This window comes from Nelumbo nucifera, chromosome 1, assembly GCF_055504915.1.
Source record: "Nelumbo nucifera cultivar China Antique chromosome 1, China Antique-T2T, whole genome shotgun sequence".
Taxonomy (NCBI): Eukaryota; Viridiplantae; Streptophyta; class Magnoliopsida; order Proteales; family Nelumbonaceae; genus Nelumbo; species Nelumbo nucifera.
The window spans coordinates 89,754,532-89,775,961 of NC_142649.1; the positions used below are offsets into that span (position 1 = coordinate 89,754,532).

Here is a 21,430-nt window from a genome sequence, read left to right on the forward strand (position 1 = left end):
AAACCTTGGTATATGGGTTTATTTGGTTCAACATCATTTGGAGATCATGAACAATATTTGGGTCCAATTCAGCACCAATTTGATCATTATGGATGGCCGAGATCCTATTGGCAATTTCGTTTTCAATATCATATATATATATATATCTATAATTGCACAAACTTTGGGCGTTCTCCTTCGACAGGCACCAATGAGCCAATTCTATGGTAATTTGTGACAGATATCCTAAAAGCATATGGACCTCTCCCTTGTATCAATTGGTAATCTATTTTCCCGCCCATTGATGTAAATGAAAACATAGAATTATAAACTCGATCAATTCATTGAACTTTGACCTCCTTGTATCATATTCTCCTTCAAATAGATCTTGTAAAAGGGAAAGTGTCTCTGGGAGTAATGGTAATTTGATTTTTCCATCCAAACAACAAAGGTAAAATATAGGATTGGAGATTGAGCAAGAAGGCGACCGCTCCTGAATCCACATTTTGAAATGGCACTTGGTGCATACAGAATTCACTGGTCCAAAGTCCTACCGTTCAGAGAATGGGGCATGTTTGGTGTTTCCTACGATTTTGTGGAGTAGAAGTCCCTTGTTCATTTGCAAGATCTTGTTAGATATAGTCATAGCCTTCACATGGAAAATGAATGCATACTAGAGAAAAAGTTCTATAGCCCTACATGGGCTGTCGTGTGCCCTTCTTCTCCGAATTGCTTGAGATCTACACGCTCCTTGTATGCACGGCTTGCGAAAGCTACTCCTTACAGAAATTAATGGGAGACCTTTTTGACCATGTAATTCAAAAATTAATAGTGGCAGCTGTAAACATCGAAAAATGGCTCACTTTGCCACTTGGGCTAGAAATAGAGTCTCCACCCATCAAATAGATGAAAAGGAGGTGATAGGACCTTCGGGATTAATTTTCAAAAATGGTTTTTGTTTAGATAGTGACTCCAATGCCCGAGGCACTGACTAACCAATCTGGGTAAGACTTGGATGGGAGAGGGAAGGGGATAAGCACCCATCTCCCAGGTCCAATAGGTGGGGCCCACAAGGTGATTCCAAAATAAGCACAATTGCAAATAGATGATTAAAAAAAGCAACAATAATAAAGAAAATAACAAACTTTCATTAGCTCAAAATATGTTCCCTTCCATACTCACGGACCAATCCCATTTTTTACGTAGGGGCCTAAGCAAAAGAGTGAGATTGGTCCCTCACCCCTTTTTTATCAGAACCCCCACCTTCAGAGACTTAGTGGGATGGTTGGGAGAAGGAAGAAATTAAAATTTCTCAGTCCAATTAAGGCAAACATCAAGATAGATGAAATTACTAATAATGAGCAAATCGAAGTCCATAAACAGATCAGATGAATGGCGATGTTGCTGGGGCTTTACCGAAAGCTTTGGCTCGGCGTGGACATAGAGTTATGGTTGTGGCACCACGGTATGGTAACTATGCAGAAGTCCAAGAAACAAGAGTGCGCAAAAGATATAAGGTGGATGGGCAGGATATGGAGGTAACTTTCTTTCAAGCTTATATTGATGGCATGGATTTTGTGTTCATGGACAGCTCTATGTTTCGCAATATTGAGAAAAATATATATGGGGGAGGCCGAGAGGATATTTTAAAACGCATGGTTCTTTTCTGTAAGGCTACTCTTGAGGTTTCTCTTCTGTAAGTATACCCGGTGCGTTCTTGTGATCCACAACATAGCACGCTAGGGTCGTGGTCCAGTAAGCGATTTTCGTTATGTGGATCTTCCACAAAACTACATAGCTCACTTTAAACTACATGACCCAGGAGGTGGGGAACACTTCAATGTCCTTGCAGCTGGCCTGAAAGCAGCAGATCGTGTAATCACTGTAAGCCATGGTTACGCCTGGGAGCTGAAAACTAAAGAAGGTGGTTGGGGTCTACATCAAATAATAAATGAGTGTGATTGGAAGCTGAAGAGCATCGTGAATGGGATTGATGCAAACGAAGGGAGCCCACAGTTGGATGTTTATCTGGCATCGGATGGCTACACCAATTACTCTGTGGAGACTCTTCAGACTGGCAAGCCTCAATGCAAAGCAGCTCTACAAAGGGAGCTTGGTCTTCCTCTTCAGGAGAATGTTCCTCTGATTGGGTTCATTGGCAAGCTTGACCATCAGAAAGGTGTTGATCTCATTGCTGAGTCCATTCCTTGGATGGTGGACCAGGATGTGCAACTAGTCATGTTGGGCACTGGGAGACCTGACCTGAAACAGCTTCTTAGATATTTTGAGAGTCAACACCATGACAAAGTCAGGGGTTGGGTTGGTTTCTCTGTGAAAATGGCTCATCGAATAACTGCTGGTGCAAACATCCTACTCATGCCTTCTAGATTTGAGCCATGTGGACTGAACCAGCTTTATGCAACAAGCTACGGGACAGTGCCTGTTGTTCATGATGTTGGTGGACTGAGAGATAGTGTGCAGCCGTTTGATCCATTGGCAGAGTTCCAAGCCACGTATCCAGAATTCGAGCTTGAGGACAAGCTCGTTGTCCAGGAGGGGTGTGATGTTATAGACACACCGCCCGGCAGCGCACTGCGGCGCAGTCATAGGCAGCAGCATGCACAGCAGGCCGCACAGCAGCAAGTACCACCCGGCAGCGCCGCAAAGCAGCATGCACCGCCCGGCAGCACCGCAAAGCAGCATGCACTGCTCGGCAGTGCGCAGCACGCGCCGCCTAGCAGCACGCAGCACGCGCCGCCCGGCAGCGCGCAGCACGCACCGCCTAGCAGCTCGCAGCACGCACCGCCCGGCAGCAGCACTAGGCAGTAGCACGCACCGCACGGCAGCAGCATTGCGAGACGCGTACACTGCCTGGCAGCAGCAGTAGGGCGGGGCCCACATGACAGCTCATCAGGGTGGGTCCACACTTATCTTACCACATCAGCTCTGCTCGCCAACTCGCCGCCAGCTACACCATTCCTCATCCCTTATCCTTATCCTTGTCTTATCTTATCTTAAGTAAGAGTTGTGTTACCTTTAGGAGTAGGTAATTAGGAGTTTGAGTTTAAGTTGGATTACCCTAGCCTAGCCGAATCCAACAAGGAACCCCCTTTTGTAATCTCCTATTTAAGGAGCTATGAGTTGAAATAAAGGCATTCAGTTTTCCAGTCAAGAAAAGAGTGAGGAGAGTTCGGGTGGTCTCTTGGACAAATCACCCATTCAGTTTTCCACAATAGGGTCTGTACGCAAGGGAAGGTGCAAGGTAAAGCAGGGCTTTCTCCCCGTGGACTGACCCGTGACGGGATCCTATGCTCGAGCCCATAACATTGTCATGTGGGCCCCGCCCTACTGCTGCTGTCGGGCGATGCGCGGGTCTCGCAGTGCTACTGCCGTGAGGTGCGTGCTGCTGCCGTGAGGTGCGTGCTGCTGTCTAGTGTTGTTGTCGTGCGGTGCGTGCGTGTTGCTACCTAGTGCTGCTGTCATGCGGTGCGTGCATGTTGCTACCTAGTGCTGCTGTCATGCGGTGCGTACTGCGCGCTGCCGGGCTGTGCGTGCTGCTGTGCGGCGCTGCCGGGTGGTGCCTGCTGCTGTGCGTGCTGCTGCCTATGACTGCGCCACAATGCGCTATCGGGCAGTGTGTCCATAACAGGATTAGAGACCTGAGTCTCTCCGCCGTCATGGAGGAAGGGCCAAAAGTGTCAGGCTCCCTTCCCCGGGAAGTAGATGTTACATTGCCGGAGGTCTCCCGAGCCTCCGGGACCTGCTCCCAAGCTCCCCCCGAGCTCGAGGGAGCATCATCGTCCTGGTTACCGCCCTGGTGGTAGGTATGGTATGGGTACCCAGACATGGTTGCTAGTGATTGGGACTCACCAGAAAAGGCGAAACAAAGTAAACTGAGGAACTCGGGTAGACTAGATGAATGCGCGACCTCAGAATCTAAAGGCATCAAGATGGCATGAAAGGAAATGAGGCCCAGGGGGTCCTCATATTTATAATCATTATACCCTCGAATCAACGACCCAGATCGAAGCAGATCCAACGGTTCGCAGTCAAACTGACCGCACACCTTCTAAAACCGAAATGTGACTGGCTACAGGTATCCCATGATTGGGGTAATGACGGCTGCATGACATCCGGAGTTAAGAGCCGCTTCAGCACGCTTTCGGTATTCAAAAAGTCAGAAAATCCCCTGATTCCCGCGCAGGCATTTAATATGAGCAGTCAATCAAGTTTGAATTTCGATCAAATCAATCCGTCACACTCCATGAACTCCTCGTGCTAAGGAAACACTCTTAGCTCAAGGAGTGGGGGCAATTGATGGAGGATGATTTGACCCGACCTACTGAGATGATGACACGTGGACCTGACTCAGCACGAGCAACAGCTCAGCAGCCTGGCTTGACCGCGACCAAGTAACGAGTCTGTAGAACAGCTAGCTATGTCATAGCTCTCTATAGGGGGAGCTCGCTACAACGCGAGCTCCAGATCCCCCAAGCTACTGAGAAGGGATACTCCAAGATTATTTCAGCTCGCGAGTTAGGGAAACCAGCTCGCTCCAGCACCTAGGCAGAAGAACTACACTAAAGACCAACCTTGATAAGGATTATCTCGAGGTACCCCTAAGAGCTTGCTACAAAGTAGCTCGCGACAAGGATAGCCCGCTATGAAGTAACTTGCGACTCTGATGCAACGCTCTCAAGAAGCTTCCATCTAACAAGACCGTACTCGTTAGGCTGTGCTACGTCTCTCGACTAATGGCGCAGTCCCTGCCCGATTGACAGTCTACCCCACGTTTCTCGACAGATGGTGGCGTGCCTGTCCCTTCGAAGACGTGTCACTCAACCAAGCGGGTAGTACATTGTAACAATCACCTGCGCAGTCCTGGCAGATAACGACTGCGACAGGAGCCCAGTGGCGATTATGCCTGATTTGACAAGAACGCCCCTATAAAAGCCCTTTAAGCAGAGAAACATACTCTCTCTCGAATTAGATCTAAACTTGCACTCTTACTTGCTCATAAGCTAATCTCGAGACAGTGATCCAACGCAATCTACACTCTTAGCCTTTTATACTCTCTCTTCTTCCTCCCAGCGTTCTAACTTAAGCTTTGGAGTATTCCCGTCGGGCAAATCCCTGGAAATCCTTCTTCTTCATCTTCTCAGGTGTCATTCGTTGCCAACAATGAGCCAGTTAACAACCAGCTAGGAGTGCCCGATTGAATCGAGTCGATTTGGGTCGGTTTTGCTTAATAGCATGTCGATTTCAGTTTACTCTTTAAGTAACCCGACTAGATCGGGTTGATTGAAAAAAATCTATTAAACCGACCCAATCCAACCCATGAACAGCTCTACCCTTGAACTAAACAATAAAAACCCAAAAAAAGAAAGAAGTTGAATTCAGATAATGTCAGGAAATGTTTTGATCATGTGGCCCGGCATGGCCCACTTTTGTGGTGTCATCCACACTGTAACGGGCCTTGCCGACAAGGCACTAAAGTGCAAGAAGGGGCCCACCACGATTTTCTTTTTAATATGAAGAAAACGATATATTTAAGAAACTACTTAAATGTACCATACCTTATATAGGATGACCCACATAACACTATTACACTAATAAGCCATCTGTTAAAAGATATGTTAGAGAGGTTTGATACATAGTTAAATTCTTTTATAATTCCATTTTTACCCTTTTTCTCTCAAAAGCGGCAGCTCTATTAGATTATTAGAATGGAAGCGGGAGCGGCAGCCACCATGATCAACAAGATGGCCCCAAGCCAGTTTGCTGACAAAGCCCCCCAAGTCACCACACGGCACAGGCCTTGAGAACAAAAGGGAAGGTATGTCCTTCCTCCACCCTGTGTTGTTACCCACCACATATGTCGTTTACGCTGCAAAATACTGTAGCAGAGATGTGTTGCCTGCTTCCATGGAGGAGCAGAAATCAACTCCGTTTGAACCGATGATGCAATGACATTCTCCACATACTTTGGACCTTGACGTGGTAATAACATAGCAGCGTAGAGGTGAAAGACCCAGCTGACCCAAGTTACCAGAAAGGAACATTTCAAATTTCAAAGGTTTGAATTTCAAATACTGACAACCCTCTTCTTTCTATTTTCAGAGGACTCTATGGTGGTGTTTAAGGGCTGAAAATTGTAGAATTTGACTGTACAAGAGAGTTTCTCTGAACTTTTTTAGGAAACTAATTAATGGTTCTATCGGTTCAAGGCTTTGTGAAAGGGGTTCAACAAAAAGAAAGAATATGGCATGTTTTGAAAATTTAATGAACAGTAAAGGACATTTTTGTCTTTTACAAATTATCCATTAGATTTAACGTTTGAAAGGTCAACAAGGTATATATAAGTAGGATTTGAAAGTTCAGGATACATTTAAGTAGTTTCCTAAATACACAGGGTATATATAAATAATTAACCATATATATATATATATATAAACAATCAACCAGTATCATAAATGTGTTAACCAATCAGGTAAAATTTATCAAAAATACTAGTGAGTTTTAAAATTTATCATAGTTAAAAGAAACCAGATGACAAGATTAATCTTTTCAAGACATGTTCTAGCCACATAAAGTGCATGAACTGATCTGAGCAAAGGATAATTGTCTCATTTTAGTGCTTCAGGTCATTAGGCACACAAAAAACAATTTTATGCTCTGTATGTTATCCTACATTCTGTCTATATTTTTTTACGGACAACAGAAAAAGTTTTATTGATTAAGAGTTGAAGAATAATATATGTACAACAGAAGCTAGAGCCCCAAAGATGTTAGGCTAGTCGTTGCTACCTAATCTGACCAAGCTAATACAAACTATATCACCCATTATGAAACATTTCCTCAAAATAGGTGACCTCTGTTCACTACTTTGGCCAATGAATCAACCGAACTCTTTGTGAACCTTGAAACTCATTTGAAGGCAGATCATTGCTCCCTAGCCAAGTTAGCCATTTCCTCATAATGTGCCTATACTACCAAGATGCAGAAATTGTTTTTCAGCCATACCACTACAACTTGAAAGTCACCTTCCACTGCCACATTCCTGAAATTCAAGGGATCTGCCCAACTTCAACCCATATAGGGAAGCTAATAACTGAATATAAATAGCCCCAGATCCATGTGCCAGAAACTTCAGGATTACCCGTACTACATCCATTACAATTGAGTTTGACGAGTTTTAACACTGGTTGATTCCGATCCACCTGAGTGATGGGGCTGTAGGGTGATGAATGTGCCATTTGCTGCCACCTTTTGAAGATATCATCTATGGAGAAGGGATCAAATGCATCTAAGAATTTTAATCAATGCACCACTTTCAGCAATATTTTATTTATGATAGCTTCCTTTGGCTCTTGCGTTTTCTGTTGCTACTCTATTTTTTTTTTTTTTCTTTTGAAGGGCTCCACAATGGGGGTAGCCAATCCCCCAACCCATAACCCCCTGCACCTTGCGTTGCTACTCTGTGTATACAAGTTTTCTTTTGCAAAGCACTAACTGAATTCATACAAGTTCAAGATGAAGATCTGTGGAGAATGTTTCTTCCATTTGGAGAAAAAATTCACCTAGCCAATCAAATAAAGTTTCATCAAGTAGAAATAAAAATTGAAAGTGAAATTAGGTAGTGAATAGGGGACATAACTAGGTGCAATGGCAAAATCTAGGACTGGCAAGAGTAAGAAGACATGTTCGAGTCTGAGGGTGGCTACTTTGTTCAAAAAATGCTAAAGGTTAGGACCATACCATTCCACTCTTCCCAAGACCCCAAATAGCTGGGACCAAAATTGGGTAATGGACTTTTAAATCAGGTAGCTGGGACCAAATTTATCACTTCATAGAGGGATTTCACGTACCTTGTGTTGTGGAAATTTATATAATGAAATTTTGTAAGTTTAGATCAACCCATTTCTGTAAACTGTCAAGTAGCAAAACCAGATCCAATGAAATCAGACCCAGCACAATCATAAATAAAAGGAGACAGAAAGGAAGAGATAAATAATAAAGAATAAAATTATGATCACAAAATCAAAGAAAGAAATACCTATTAGTATGACCCTAATATTTTTGTGATAAGTAAGCACCTGAGCAAAATGCCTACAAGAGTATGGCTCTATTCCTTGCAACAATTGATACTGTAATCATTGACACAGTCTCCACTTACAACAAAGACATTTTGTAGTGCTCAAACTTCACCATGCCTTGAATTTGCAGGACAAGGGACTAAATACTGCTGCAGTGTTGATAATCTTGATGCTCATCTGTTTTTGTATCAGCATAGTCATTAAATAAATGCTTAAAGAGGTTAAAGTGACAAAAAAACGTAGAAAATGACAGCAAGGGGCATCTAGTGAATTTGGCATACAAGATAGTTGTGAAGGCATTGCCAAGGTACCTGTGCCTTGCCCAAATGCCTTCACTTGTAGCAACTAGGCGCCTGTCCAGGTGACAAAAATGACAAGGCCAGTGCATTATTATAATATCATTTATATTACTACATCTTATTAATATGTGTGTTAACACATTCTATTATCACTTATACTTTGTTTTAATGTTTTACTATTGAATTTTATAAGATCAAACAGTTCTGAGGAGAGAAAAAGAAGGAAATAAAGAAAGAATAAAGTATAGAGGGGGTGTTTTTTTGTTTGTTATTTATTCTCTCTATCTTCGATTAAATAAAATAAAAATTCCATCCTTGTTTTCTATTTTCTATTTTTACTTTTCATCTTGAATTTTTATCATATAAAGCTAATAACCTTCTTTAGTTGCTGATTGATAAGAAGTTGCTCTATAAAATACTAATTATAGTAATACTATTTTTGAAAATATTGAAATTAATATATCTAAAAGATTTTTTATCTTTTAGAAATGATGATTAACTAAGTTTTAGAGGAAATTTAATGTTCTTAATAGAGAGAATTTCCATTTTTTCAATTAATATGCATGCTGAATGATATATAAAACTAAGGAACTAGCAAAAAGTTGGTTACCTTTTTTTTTTGATAAATGAGTTAGTTTTTTAGTTACTTATATTACAAAATTTTTATTGCCTAGGCAACTAGGTGCCCCAATGTCACCCAGAATCGCCTAACTGCCTTGATAACAATGTCATAGGTGATGATCCTCAAAAAAAAAAAAAAAAAAACAATGTCATAGGTGATTACCTCAAGCTCATGGTCTTTGACAGCAACTCTACTTCCACTTCTTGGAAAGGATCCATCTGAGTCAAGATAACTTAGCTGCAAATTTTATTTCGTTATTTTGTTAACTTCTAAATGCACCAGTAGCACAGGAATGAGATACTGAAAATTAAATTTCACACGCAAATGAAAGGAGCTACCTTTCAATCAGAAACTGGTCCGTTGGAATTTTTTGTGCCACAATTCTTTTTGGTAAGTTATGGGTAGATGGGGCAAAGAAAGAGTTACGTTTTCCAAGGGTAAAGTCACTGTCAGCATAGCTTAAAAATCATTAATAATTAAAGGCACAGAACAAGGTTGGACAGTATATTCTCTCCAGAATAAATCATAGGCTACGATTTTCCTCAAGGTGGGGAATTTGTACCAGAAAAAAACAAATACAAATTTGCCACAAGTAAAATTCTCTTTAATGAATGGGTTTTCTACATCTACAAGGAAGAGCCATAAAACAGAAAACTAAAGAAGCAAACTACTGAAATGGTGCTATCTTCTTCTGTGACAACCTCTTTTTAGCCTCCATAATAGCATCATGTCTTTTCTTGGAGATATGCTTCATTGCTTCCTGGTACTGCAATTCAATCATTTCTAATTCCATTCTTATCTCCTCATCAACATCCTGGTCAGCTAAAACCAGTGTGGAAGAATTGTTTGGATAACTTGAAAAGGTTGGCAAGTTAACACTCCCTGTGTTGATACAAGTATCTTTGTCACCAATGCAGACACCCATTTCAACTTCAGATAAGGATTCTAAAACTTCTCTTTTCATCTCATATTCATTGTAATCCATACACTCAGACTCCGGAGTCATACACCTGGTGATGGGGTACTTCCTTCCATTTCCTTCAGTAGAGACTGCAGAAATTAATGAAACCCCAGAACTTTGATCATCCACAGTGGATGTATTCCGAAAACCAAAATCAGGAAAAGACATAATTTCATCGAGGTTTCCATGGTCCACAACTTCATTCATTGGCTGAGTGGATCCTTTGACAGAACTAGAATCTTGACAAGCCAGAAGACTTGAATGGTTGACAGCTTCCAGATCATTTTGAAATGATTGAGCTGAACTTTCTCCATGTTGAAGTAATTGATATTTTCTATGACCATTTGGGCTTCGGATCTCATTCAGAGCAAGCAGCTGATGAATGGGAACACAAGGCTTCCAATTGGGTACCAAGTTTATTAATAACAAATCAATCAACTCAGCTATAAACATAACATTCTGATCAGCTAGTTCTAGTTGCTCAACCATTTCACTAGAGACTGAAAGGGCTGTGTCACTGTTGAGATAAAACAGGAAATGAATATTCCTTACACGTCCTGCATCAAGAGCAGGAAAATTAGGCATCTACCCATAAATCTAAAGATATGAGTCTAACAATGAATATGAGCACTAAAAGTTAAATTATCATTATGTTTACCACTCTGATCAGCAATCCGCAGGATTAGTGAGACAGAGTTCTCGTCACTCCTCTCCCCTTTCAATTTGAAGTCATTGCCACTGTTTGTCCTCTGAACCTCCAAACACGGGAAGCGGGAATCCCTAGCAACAGAATTCTCAATGAATGCAACGGCAGGTGGCTCACCATCATCAGTGGCATCAACCTCCATGAGAAGAGGCATTTTCTGTGTACTAGTAGGTAACTCTGAGAGCACACAGCGGTCCCCAAATGCCCCTAATCTGGGTGTAACAATATCAGGAAGTGGTAGTGGACTATTCCTGGAAAAACCATCCACTTGAAGAAAAGGGTCCTTCAAGAGCTCCTTTGCTGGCAACCTTTGAGATGCAGGAAGTAGACACTTCTCTATAAACATTTTCACTTGCAGATCTTTCACCTTGGCAAGGGAAGCAGGTTTTATTCCCTACAAAAGCATTGAGATGTTAGTTAAATGTTGGGTGTAGCAGTAAATCATTATAAGCTAATGGAAATAAAGAAGTCTCTATTATAGTTGACTTACAGATGAAACTTTCTTATATATTTGAGCGGAGTTTTTACATTCACTGTAAGGGTATTCAAATGTTACCATCTCCAGCATGCACATTCCGAAAGAGTATATATCAGCCAACTCATTGTAATCCTCTTCATAGAGCTCTGGTGCCATAAACTCAGGGGTTCCTGCAAAGACCAACTTCAAATATTACTATGACAGAATAAACAAACAAATACTCAAGGAATGCACAAGAAGAGTCCTTTGTCAGTCCTCAAATGCAAGACATGAGGGAAAACACATACATAATGATGCTTAAAGTCTTACTTCATTTCTGTTACCATGTGTACCATTCATAAACTAGCCATGATAATAAAAAACAGGAAAAACAAGAGCATACCAATCACACTTCTTGCATTGGCTTGTTGCATAACAGTTGCCAAACCCAGATCTCCAATCTTAACTTCGCCATGGTTACCATTAATAAAGATGTTATCACATTTCAGGTCTCTATGTATAATTGGTGGATTGTGTCCATGGAGATAACTCAAACCCATCAAGATCTGCTTTGCCCACCCCTTCATGGCTTTCATGTCAACCTTCTTATGTTTCTTACGATACCTAAGTCAAGCATTGCATCAAATAACCAAATTACTAATTCGTTACAGAACAACAAACAGAACCATTATGTGGAAACAAAAAAAGAAAATAAACTTACCGTCTCAAGCTACCCGAGGTGAACAGTTCAGTAATGATGTTCACAGTCTTATTACAATCATCGATCCATGAATTGTAGAATTTAATTATGTTGTTGTGCTTTAGAGACTTCAAGAGGTGCACTTCAGAATAAAGTCTTTCTAAGTCTTCTGGTGACTGTAATACATCATCAATCCGAACTTGGTTCCAAGCTACTTCAATTCCATCACCTTCATCAAATGCCTTGTAGCTATAATTTTAACAAAATTAAGGAAGGCATGGAAGTAATAGGGTTGAGACAATAATCACGAGGAACTAAAATATACTAACAGGTTTAAATAAATTAAAAATTAATGCAAAAAAAAACAAGTCCAAATAAATTGAAAATTGCCGAAAGAGAAAAAAAGAAAAAAGAAACAAAACAGCGCTGTTGATAAAAGAAAAGGATACACAGTTTTGTAAGCTCCTTTACCCAGGACTTCTTTATACTGTTACAATATGAAATCAATTAGTCAGAAAATCTTTAAAAAAAAGGCTATCGGAGACAAATTTAGCAATAAAATATTCAAAACTGTACCCGAACATATCGATTAGTTGGATCAATTTCAAGAACGTCAGGGTCAGGAGGCTCGGGATGACCGGAACTCTCTTCTACCCCTTCCATACCAACAAAAGTCATCGTACCAAGCTGCTAAAAATCATTGAGATTCAAAAAGATTAATAAACAAGTGTAACAGTAATTCGAAAACTGAGAAAAACTCAAATTTTCAATTGCAACCCAGCTGCAATTCTAAACTGTTACAGCTAATGTTTCAAACCCCAACCCAATATAACCATCCTCAGAGCATGCATTCTATATCACAAGCATTAACGAAATTCAATAAAAACCAATCATACCATTCACAGAAAACCACCAAATCCGACCAAAAGCAACGCCTTAATCAACGAAAGGCATGCATACACAAGGATTGGATCCTTATAAAAAACAAAAAAAAAAAAAGAAAAATACCAGCAACACAATCTGTTCTTCGTTGGTCAGGCGAGATAAACCCTAACCCTAATTAATTCGGTGAATCCAGGTGTCTGTTAACCGATTGTAACCACCGTAGTGAAACAGCACAGCATCGCTGTGTCTCGCACTCTCGAATTCTCGTTCCCTTCTCTCCTCTCCGCTCTGTACAGGTTTGCAAATTTTCCCTTCTGAGTGATGCTGCGTAACCTCAGGATCATCGCGTGTGCGTCGTTACTGGAATCTGAACCGTCCATATCTGTCTAGGGTTGGTTCTAAGCGTCCGATTGGTATTTTTATTAAGAATAATAGTCTTTCCCTATAAAGCAGTTGTTTGGGGCGCGAAACTGAGAAAGAGAGAGTATCCAAATCCAAGTATAGATAGTAATTTTGCTTTGATTTGAATTAAAGCTCCCTTTCTGTGGGGCCCACATGTGACGGATATTTTTAAGTAACCGCCAGAGTGGTGTTGAGTCTGTAGATTGTAGACATTCATGCCCAAAAAAATGGTTAAATTACAGTCTGCCACCCTGTATTTGGATTGTGGTACTTGGGGGTTCAAGCTCGAGGTTCGAGCATCCTTGAGGCTCGCAAGACGGTTCGAATAAAAAATATTTTTATTATATATATAAAATAATATATATAATAAAAATATTATAATTATTAATTATTAGGATTCTTAATTTTTTAAATATCAAATAAAAAATATTTTTATATATAATTTTTTATTTTTATAAAATATTTTTTTCTCAAAATCGAGCTCAAGTCGAGCCGAGTTTGAGCTTACGAATTTTTTATTTGAGCCGAGCTCGAGTTCAAGGTTCTAGCTCGAACCAAACTCAAGCTCGAGCACGAGCCTTGTAGAACAGTTTCGAGCCAAGCTCAAGCCTCATACTATTCAGTTCGGCTTCGTTCGAATCCACCCCTGATGGTACGAGTCCGGATCTTCTGCCCACGTTTATCGCAACCACACATGGAGAACATTTCATCCTTTGCATAGTATTATGCAAGGGGAGATGTTCCCAATTTATGGGGGATAGTGTGTTGTGGGTAGATGTGGGCAGGGTTCTCGTGGGTAGGAGATCCGGATTGTGGTGGTACTGCCCCCACCCCATACTTTAATTTGTACCCAAAAAAAAAAATCACTCTAAACTTTTTTTTACCCCTGCTTTATTAACAAGCTTAAATTGATTAACTTAAGGCTCACTTTGGAAGGAGTACAAATGAAAAATATGTAGAATGCAAAATTATATATTTTGTATGTATTTGTATTGTACATATTTGTATTTGTATTCCTTCTAAATTAAGCTTAAAGGTAAAACTAAAATATTCATTTTTAGTTCAATGTGCAGAGGGAAGAAAAATTAGAAAATATCAAAATAATGAAAATAGGCATGCCAAGCATATATCTCTTGTATTTTTAGTTTTTTTTTGTAATTTTTAATTTGTTTTATTGTTTAGTTTTTGTTGTATCTTCTGTAATTTTTTGTTTTTTCATATTTTATTTTGTTTTTCTCTTTTTCTACTTTTTTGTATTTTATCAACTTTTTGTAAAATGGTCTAACATAAGGATAGTTTAAGGTTTTAAAAATGTTTAAATGTAGACTGACAATTTATGAGAATTTTTTGTGAAGTGAACCGACACGATGGCAGGGGCCAAATGTTGGAATGTAAAAACATGGTTTTCAAAACCAGATCGGACCAGACGGTCACCGGACCGGAAAAACCAGGAATCGGTCAGGTGACCAGTTTTGGTTTTCCCCAAAATCAGAAATTTGCTCAAAGTCATTGATTTTGTTTAGCAAACCGCTGACTTGGGCGGTTGACCGCTTGAACCGTTCAAACAATTTTGATAGTTTTTTTTTTATTTTTTTAATTTTTTTTGTCAGAATGGGCTGACCAACCCAATAACCGGATCAATGACTGATTCGGTCTCTGGATCATTTTTAAAAAGCATGACTACAAGTTTAGGGGGGCAAAGTATAACCACCCGCAAATTACAAGGTGGTCCTATGTAAGTTATAAAAAAAAGAATACGAATGTTGAAGTGGATTCCAATTGGACGGAGATGAATGTTCATTTTGATCTAATTAAATCTTAATAAACTAATTGCATTGTTCAACTTAAACCCATGCATCTAATTTTCAATTACCCCTCTTCAAAAGATCACTCTTCTTTGGGGGTGTAAGCGAGGGGAGCCTACTCTCAAGTCGTTGTACGTGAACGGGGATGCTATTGTGAGTGTGTAGAGGACAAAAAGGTAATTAGAGTTAGAATGACTTATCGGTTGATGCGTATCTAAAACATTATTTTTAAGCAGAATTTCGTCTCCTCGTGATCAAATTTGGTGCAATACAGGAATTCTAGCATTCTACTCCAAGATTCAATTCAATTCAATAGTGCACTCAATAACCATGCACTCTGAATACTGAATCTCACGAACAACAGCAATCCCACAACTCGAAAATGGAATGCAAAATGCAAAATGAGTGAATACAGAATGAGGTTCGTTTAAAACGGAAAAGTGGCGACTCTTCTGAGAGATCCATTAAAGGTTATGACAGAGAGGTGCAAATTCAAATGAAAAGTCAGTTTGTTTAAAACGGAAAAAAAAAATACTTGTTTGAATTAAAAAAAAAAAGCCATTTGTTTTAGTAGGAGACACAACACCTTTACAAATTCAAAAAATTGAAGTCATAAAAAGGTAGGTGGGTAATCCACACCCACACCCACGACCCGGCTCATCTTGACATGCGCGTGTGCAAGAAAATTTCTAACCACCACCAAGCTAAGAGAGTGTGTATGTATATAAACCCCATTTGGGTCCCCATAGACCATCTCCTAGTAATAAACTCAACACTTTTCTTATAATTTTCCCAAGTGGGATTCAAGCAAAGCTAGGAGAGGAAAAATGGCTTAAGAGTGGAGGAAAAATTTGAAATTTGAAAAAAGTCAAATAGACTTGTGTGAGCATGAAACAAGTGTGGGTGTGTGCAACCAGTCCAAAATACAAAAAAGGTTTTTGAAAAGACAAAACTATCTTTTCCAAACTTTTGAATCACAACACCTAAAACTACTACAATCAATCCCCCACATGATTCAAAAATTTAAAGCAGAAAGTGACATCAAGTGAAGATTCTAAAATAGAACTGTAATGATGTAGGTTTCTTTTGGACTATGAACCTACACTTAGGATATGCAAATCAAGACCTACAAAAGCCTGATGGACTAAGCCTTTAAATTGGTCTTCTTTAACTGGCAAATTGCTACATGTTCAATGGGGTGGCACTAATTTGGCCCTACATCATCCTAGTTTCATGAGCTTATTAGAAAATCGACCTAAGTTTTCATAGGAGGTGGTCTCACCTCTAAGCTCACATAGGTCCAAAATAAATAATATAAGCATGAGCTGCTTAATCACATAAAATTGATAATAATAAAGGATTCATTAAGAGTATGCCACTTAAACAAAAAGCAACGAACACTTTTAAAATGAGATAGGGACAAAATAAATATTTATAATGCACAATGGGTCATTCGGTGACTTCGTTATTCCCATATGAACTTAGCTTATGGGATCTCCACTTGCATAGATTGGGTTCCCATCACTAAAGACTTCTAAAATAGGCATAAGTCCCATACCTATAGGAGATTCAAACACTAGTTTCCTAGGAAGAGCTTTGGTCAAAAGGATCTACCAGGTTCTTTTCTAATCTTACAAAATCAAGGGATATTGTCCCATCAGAAATCAATCTTTTTACTATATTATATCTCAATCCGATATGTCTATTTTTACCATTATAGGTCTTATTCTTTGCTCAAGCAATAGTAGCCTAACAATTACAATGTAGTGAAATAGAGGGAATTAGCTTTTTACATAAAGGAATATCGACTAAGAAATTTATCATCCATTCAGCTTTAGTCCTATCATTTTCCAAGGCTATGAATTTAGATTCCATGGTGAACTTAGTTGTACAAGTTTGTTTAGAGGAATTCTATGACACAACACCAACACCAAGTGTAAAAATATAACCACCAATACAGTTAGATTCTGTTGAGAAAGTTTAAGCAAGGGTGTTTTTAGTCTTTACCTCTTCCCTTTGTACTCTTTTTGTATTTGGGCGCCTAAGTAGGAGCCTCTTTGTAACTTCTTGTTTCAAAATATAAAGTGTCTTTTGAGGGTGTGAGCAGTAACAAAAAATACACCACTCGACACATTCCTCTTCTTCATCTCATTTATCTCTTTCTTTTTCATATAAACTCTAGATTTACAACACTAGTTTCCAACTTGGTATCAAAGCGAGTAGGCACTTAGGAATACCTTTCTTGCTGACTCTCTTTCATGAGATTAACTGCTGACATCAGATCGCCATCGGATGACGTCAGCAGTCCGTAAACGTGCCGGTAGCAATACATGAATCATATATGGTTTGATTTGCCCTGATTTTAGAAGGTTTTTGGTATAACTCTTGTCTTTATTCAAAGCTTCTATGATTTTTAGTAGATTTTTCAAGCAGAAAATCACAAAAAAATCCAAATTTGATGTCAAGCCTTATACACTTTGTTTGATCAGTTTTTCTACTGCAAAACCTAGACCATTCAGGTCATTTTTTACCTTGGGAGCAATGGGAAGTGGTCCCATGTTTTTCTAAGCCCTAGACAATTTTTGGGAGATTTTCTTCTCCTTTTATTTTGGTGCCAACTTAGTTTTTTGGCCTTTTTTTTGCCTCTTAACCATGTGGTGGCCTAGTTTCTTGGGTCCTTAGATGTGGTTAAGTATTTGGGGCCACTTTTGGTTGATGCAAAAGTGTTTTGATAGATTATGAAATCATCTAAGGATGTATAGATGGTTTCTAGTGTGTTCCCGAGAAGTGCAAACATTTCCAATGGTATGATAACTACTATTAAACTTGATGAAACCAACTTTTTAGAGTGGTCCCAATTTTCTAAACTTATCATCACTGGGAGAGGGATGGGAGATCCATCATATGGATGGCCAATCCATGCAGGGTGGCTCGGCGAAATTTCAAAAATTTCTTTCTCCCATCCGGAAATCCTATTCCTTGATTTAGAAAAACTGCATTTTTCAATGTTCATTCTGGAAACAACCGGACCAAATCTAAAACCAAGATTAGGGAGAGGAATCTGATACGGAATCCATGCAAAAAGCTCCTCCCAACGTAGGTGTTCACGCCCAAAGAGGGTACCAAATCCTTCATCCACTAAAGATGAAAAAGCTTAAGGTAAGGCAGGGTCAACAAGTGGTTCTTGCAGATTCTTCAACAAGAATCGAATAGGGTAGTGAGCACAACTTCAAGATTGTTTCTTCCACCAAGAAACAATATCAATATTCAATCTTGATCACTCCAAGAGGTGGAAATCGAACAGGGTAGGGTGGCAAGAGCAGAGAGAGAACTGGAAGCAGAAAGTAGTAGAACTGTGTGTCTTTTCCAGTTCGCCCTCCTCTTTATATATAACCCTTAAAGAATCAATCTCCTAATCTGATTAAGAGTTTCTTCATCCAAATCTTTATTTGGATCCGAACTCTTTAAGTGATAAGGACAATCTCTTATCTTATCTGCAGATCAATATCAGATACTCCTAATCAAATTAGAAGTTTCCTGATCCAAATCTCTATTTGGATCTAGACTCTTCAAGTGGATAATAGTTATCCCCCTATCCTATTATGCTTATCCATACCCAGATTCGCCCCCTATTTAATAAATCATATTAAGCCCAGCTCAAATTGGGCTTTAGGCCTATTAAGCTTTCAAGCTCACTTCCTTTAATGCTGGCTAGCTTGGCTCTCTTTGTATTGCGTGGGACCCTATCATTAATCTCTACATAAGCCACATGGGTTCAGCCTAGCCTCTGTTACAAGGCCTGGCCGAATTCACTACTGAATACAGTGAACCCCTGAGTCCATCAATATGGGCTCTTAATGGGTCCAACATTTACACTAAATGGTCATTGGGTCCAGTCATCTTATGAAGGCCTAAGGACTGTAGGCAGATGTGAGATTAGCCCATCAGGTTTATTATCCCTAAATGGTCTTGCACTTAACCTCTCAGCCCTTAATGATCAAACACTGTCTGACAAGAGAGGACCTCTCCCTCGACTGCAAGGTATAGTGTTGCACTCTCTACTCACATGAATCCCGGGAATTAAAACATTTTGCAAACATTTTGTGAAACCATAATATATATGTATATCTCTATATAAATATATTTTGCAAAACAAATTTCAACAAGTTTGAAATCAACTGCCGACAGGTTAGGTTTTCATTAAAGAGAGTGCATTCCCCAATCATTCACTTTGTCCAACAAAGGGGTTGATCTAGTCACTATGATCACCCACTTAGGTGAATTCTCAAACTGCCCCAATATACTAGGTTTTGACCCCCTCTAAGGATCTCACTGATTGGCATATCAAAGACAGCCCAATCCGATACCTAGTGCAGTACTATAATCGAGTCTAGGGGTCAGGTGTAACATTCCAGTTTTGCCCATCTGTCTCCAAGGTCTAAGGCAATACTAGAATTTGGTCTGATTCAGGGTTTCAAGAAAACTCACACTGCATGTACTTCAGTGTCAACCTTGGCAGGAAAAATCTCCCCAAATCTAATGGTTGTGAAGATTCTAAACTAACACGAGTCTCATAAATGTCCAATTTTAGGGTATTACATAGAAACACACCAATATAACATGAATTAAATATGTACTTTATTCATTTACAATAAATGTCATAATGTACATCAAACTAATTGGAGCTAAGGGCATATACTATCTAACATCTCATACAAACCCTATATTTACAACACTAGTTTCCAACTAATTCTAAATCAGAAATCCAATTTACATCGTTGTATCCTTTTAACAGTAAAGAATAGCCACAATAAAATAAGCCATAATTCATAGTTCCTTTAAGATATTTCAATAGTCTAACAATAGCATGCTAGTGATCATTACTAGGCTAGTGAGTGTACCTACTTAGTTTACCAACAACATATGCAATATTAGAACGAGTGCAATTGTTCAAATATATCAAAGTTCTAAAAATTCTAGAGCATTCTAATTGAGACACAGCATTTCCTTTGTTCTTAACCAAGTGAATACTATGATCATAAGGGGTTTTAATTGGCCAAATCTTTCATATCAAATTTGGACATTAGAAAATTTTTTATATCTTTCACAATAGACAAGTCAGTTCCCATGATCAACATGTAGGCATATTATTATCCCAAAATTGTCACTAAATTTGTTGTAGACACAAGTGTCATTGTCATTTATGATAAAACCATTAGAAGTTATTACATTATCAAGCTTTTCATGCCGTTGCTTTGGTTCTTGTTTAAGTCATATAAGGATTTTAATAATTTACATACCTTATGTTCTTGTCCTAGAGCCTGAAAACATTCAGGTTGATTCATATAAATATCTACTTCAAGTTCTCCATTTAAAAATGTGGTTTTCTTTAACCAAATTGTGTATAGAAGCTATGGCTATGAGTGCTCTAATTGTTGTTATTTTTGTTAATAGAGAAAATGTATCAAAATAGTCTTCATCTTCTCTTTGTTTGTACTCTGTAGCAACTAACCATGCTTTTAATTTATCAATAGTTTCATCAATCTTAAGCTTTTTCTTAAAAATCCATTTGCATCCAATTATAAGATAGATTATAATTCACTATTGATTGCCTCTTTCCAAAGGCTACATTGGAAGATGTTATGGCTTCCTTATAGGTTTTAGGATCTTCATCAACCAGGTATGTGAGCATACTATCACCCAAGTTAGTTTCTTTTCTTGCTCTTTTACTTCTTTTAAGATCAAAATCTGACTTAGAATTATTGTCAGGTACTTTTGTGTTAGGATTTTCAGTTATTTTGTTAGTTCTATTTTTGAGTTAGTTTCATCCCTTTTATAAGGAAATATGGTTTCAAAAAATTCTGCATCTTGAGACTCTAAAATAGTGCGCTCTACAATATTGCCTTCAAATTTTAACACTAGAAACCTGTAGGCTGCACTATTTTGTACATATCCAATAAATGTACAACCCATAGTTCTTGGTCCACTTTTCCTCTCTTTAGGTTCAGGGATTCCAATTTTTGCTAAGCACCCCCATACTTTCAGGAATTTAAAATTTGGTGTATAACCCTTTCAGAGTTTATAGGGTGTTAGGCCTATTTTCTTACGTACGTAGAATTCTGTTTTGTAAATAGCACACAGTTATTATGGCTTCCCCCCACATATTTTGAGGCAGACCATAACTTATTAGCAAACACATTATCATTTCTTTTAAAGTCTTATTTTTCCTTTTTGCAACTCCATTTGATTCAAGAGAATAGGGAGAAATGGTTTCATGTATTATTCTTGTATTTTCACAAAATTCCTTGAGGAATAATGGATCATATTCACCTTCCTATCAACTTCATTTTCTTGCCTAACTGTAATTCAACTTTATTTTTGTACTTGTAAAATATTTCTTCTACTCCATCTTTAACTCCAAGAAGATATCTATCTATCTATCTATCTATCTATATATATATATATATATATATATATATTAAAATTGGTTTGTCCATGTCACCATACCTCTCACTGAT

At 38.8% G+C, this 21,430-nt stretch overlaps 1 protein-coding gene, 1 long non-coding RNA gene and 1 pseudogene across 6 annotated transcripts; 1 reads left to right on the forward strand and 2 right to left on the reverse strand.

Annotated features, from left to right (window-relative positions):
• The first annotated feature begins 223 nt into the window (after window positions 1-223).
• LOC104588869 (granule-bound starch synthase 2, chloroplastic/amyloplastic pseudogene) lies at window positions 224-2,808 on the forward strand (annotated as a pseudogene).
• Window positions 2,809-7,372: 4,564 nt separating this feature from the next.
• LOC148803540 (uncharacterized) lies at window positions 7,373-9,474 on the reverse strand. 2 transcript variants are annotated; one of them, XR_016076408.1, is made up of 5 exons: window positions 9,335-9,474; window positions 9,159-9,233; window positions 8,076-8,252; window positions 7,848-7,909; window positions 7,373-7,559 (listed from the first exon to the last, which is right to left on the reverse strand). It is a non-coding gene; the product is annotated as an uncharacterized LOC148803540 (long non-coding RNA). The 2 variants fall into 2 exon arrangements; XR_016076406.1 differs by lacking the exon at window positions 9,335-9,474 and having other exon boundaries at window positions 9,159-9,299.
• Window positions 9,475-9,503: 29 nt separating this feature from the next.
• On the reverse strand, window positions 9,504-13,120 carry LOC104588847 (putative serine/threonine-protein kinase WNK6). 4 transcript variants are annotated; one of them, XM_088888335.1, is made up of 8 exons: window positions 12,829-13,120; window positions 12,397-12,507; window positions 12,270-12,307; window positions 11,842-12,069; window positions 11,524-11,744; window positions 11,154-11,311; window positions 10,616-11,057; window positions 9,504-10,514 (listed from the first exon to the last, which is right to left on the reverse strand). In XM_088888335.1, the coding sequence occupies exons 2-8, from the start codon at window positions 12,496-12,498 to the stop codon at window positions 9,664-9,666; spliced, it is 2,040 nt and encodes a 679-aa protein (XP_088744461.1). In that variant the 5' UTR covers window positions 12,499-12,507; window positions 12,829-13,120; the 3' UTR covers window positions 9,504-9,663. The 4 variants fall into 4 exon arrangements, with proteins under 4 accessions (XP_088744461.1, XP_088744462.1, XP_088744464.1 ...); XM_088888336.1 differs by having other exon boundaries at window positions 12,397-12,510; window positions 12,829-13,035; XM_088888338.1 differs by having other exon boundaries at window positions 12,717-12,999.
• Window positions 13,121-21,430: the final 8,310 nt, after the last annotated feature.

Excerpts from the sequence above, each read along its gene's own strand:
- LOC104588847 (XM_010246971.2), bottom strand. Across the intron at positions 12,308-12,396 it reads CAACTAATCGATATGTTCGG|TATAAAGAAGTCCTGGGTAA; the intron begins GTACAGTTTTGA and ends ATATTGTAACAG. Across the intron at positions 11,058-11,153 it reads TATATAAGAAAGTTTCATCT|GGAATAAAACCTGCTTCCCT; the intron begins GTAAGTCAACTA and ends ATGCTTTTGTAG.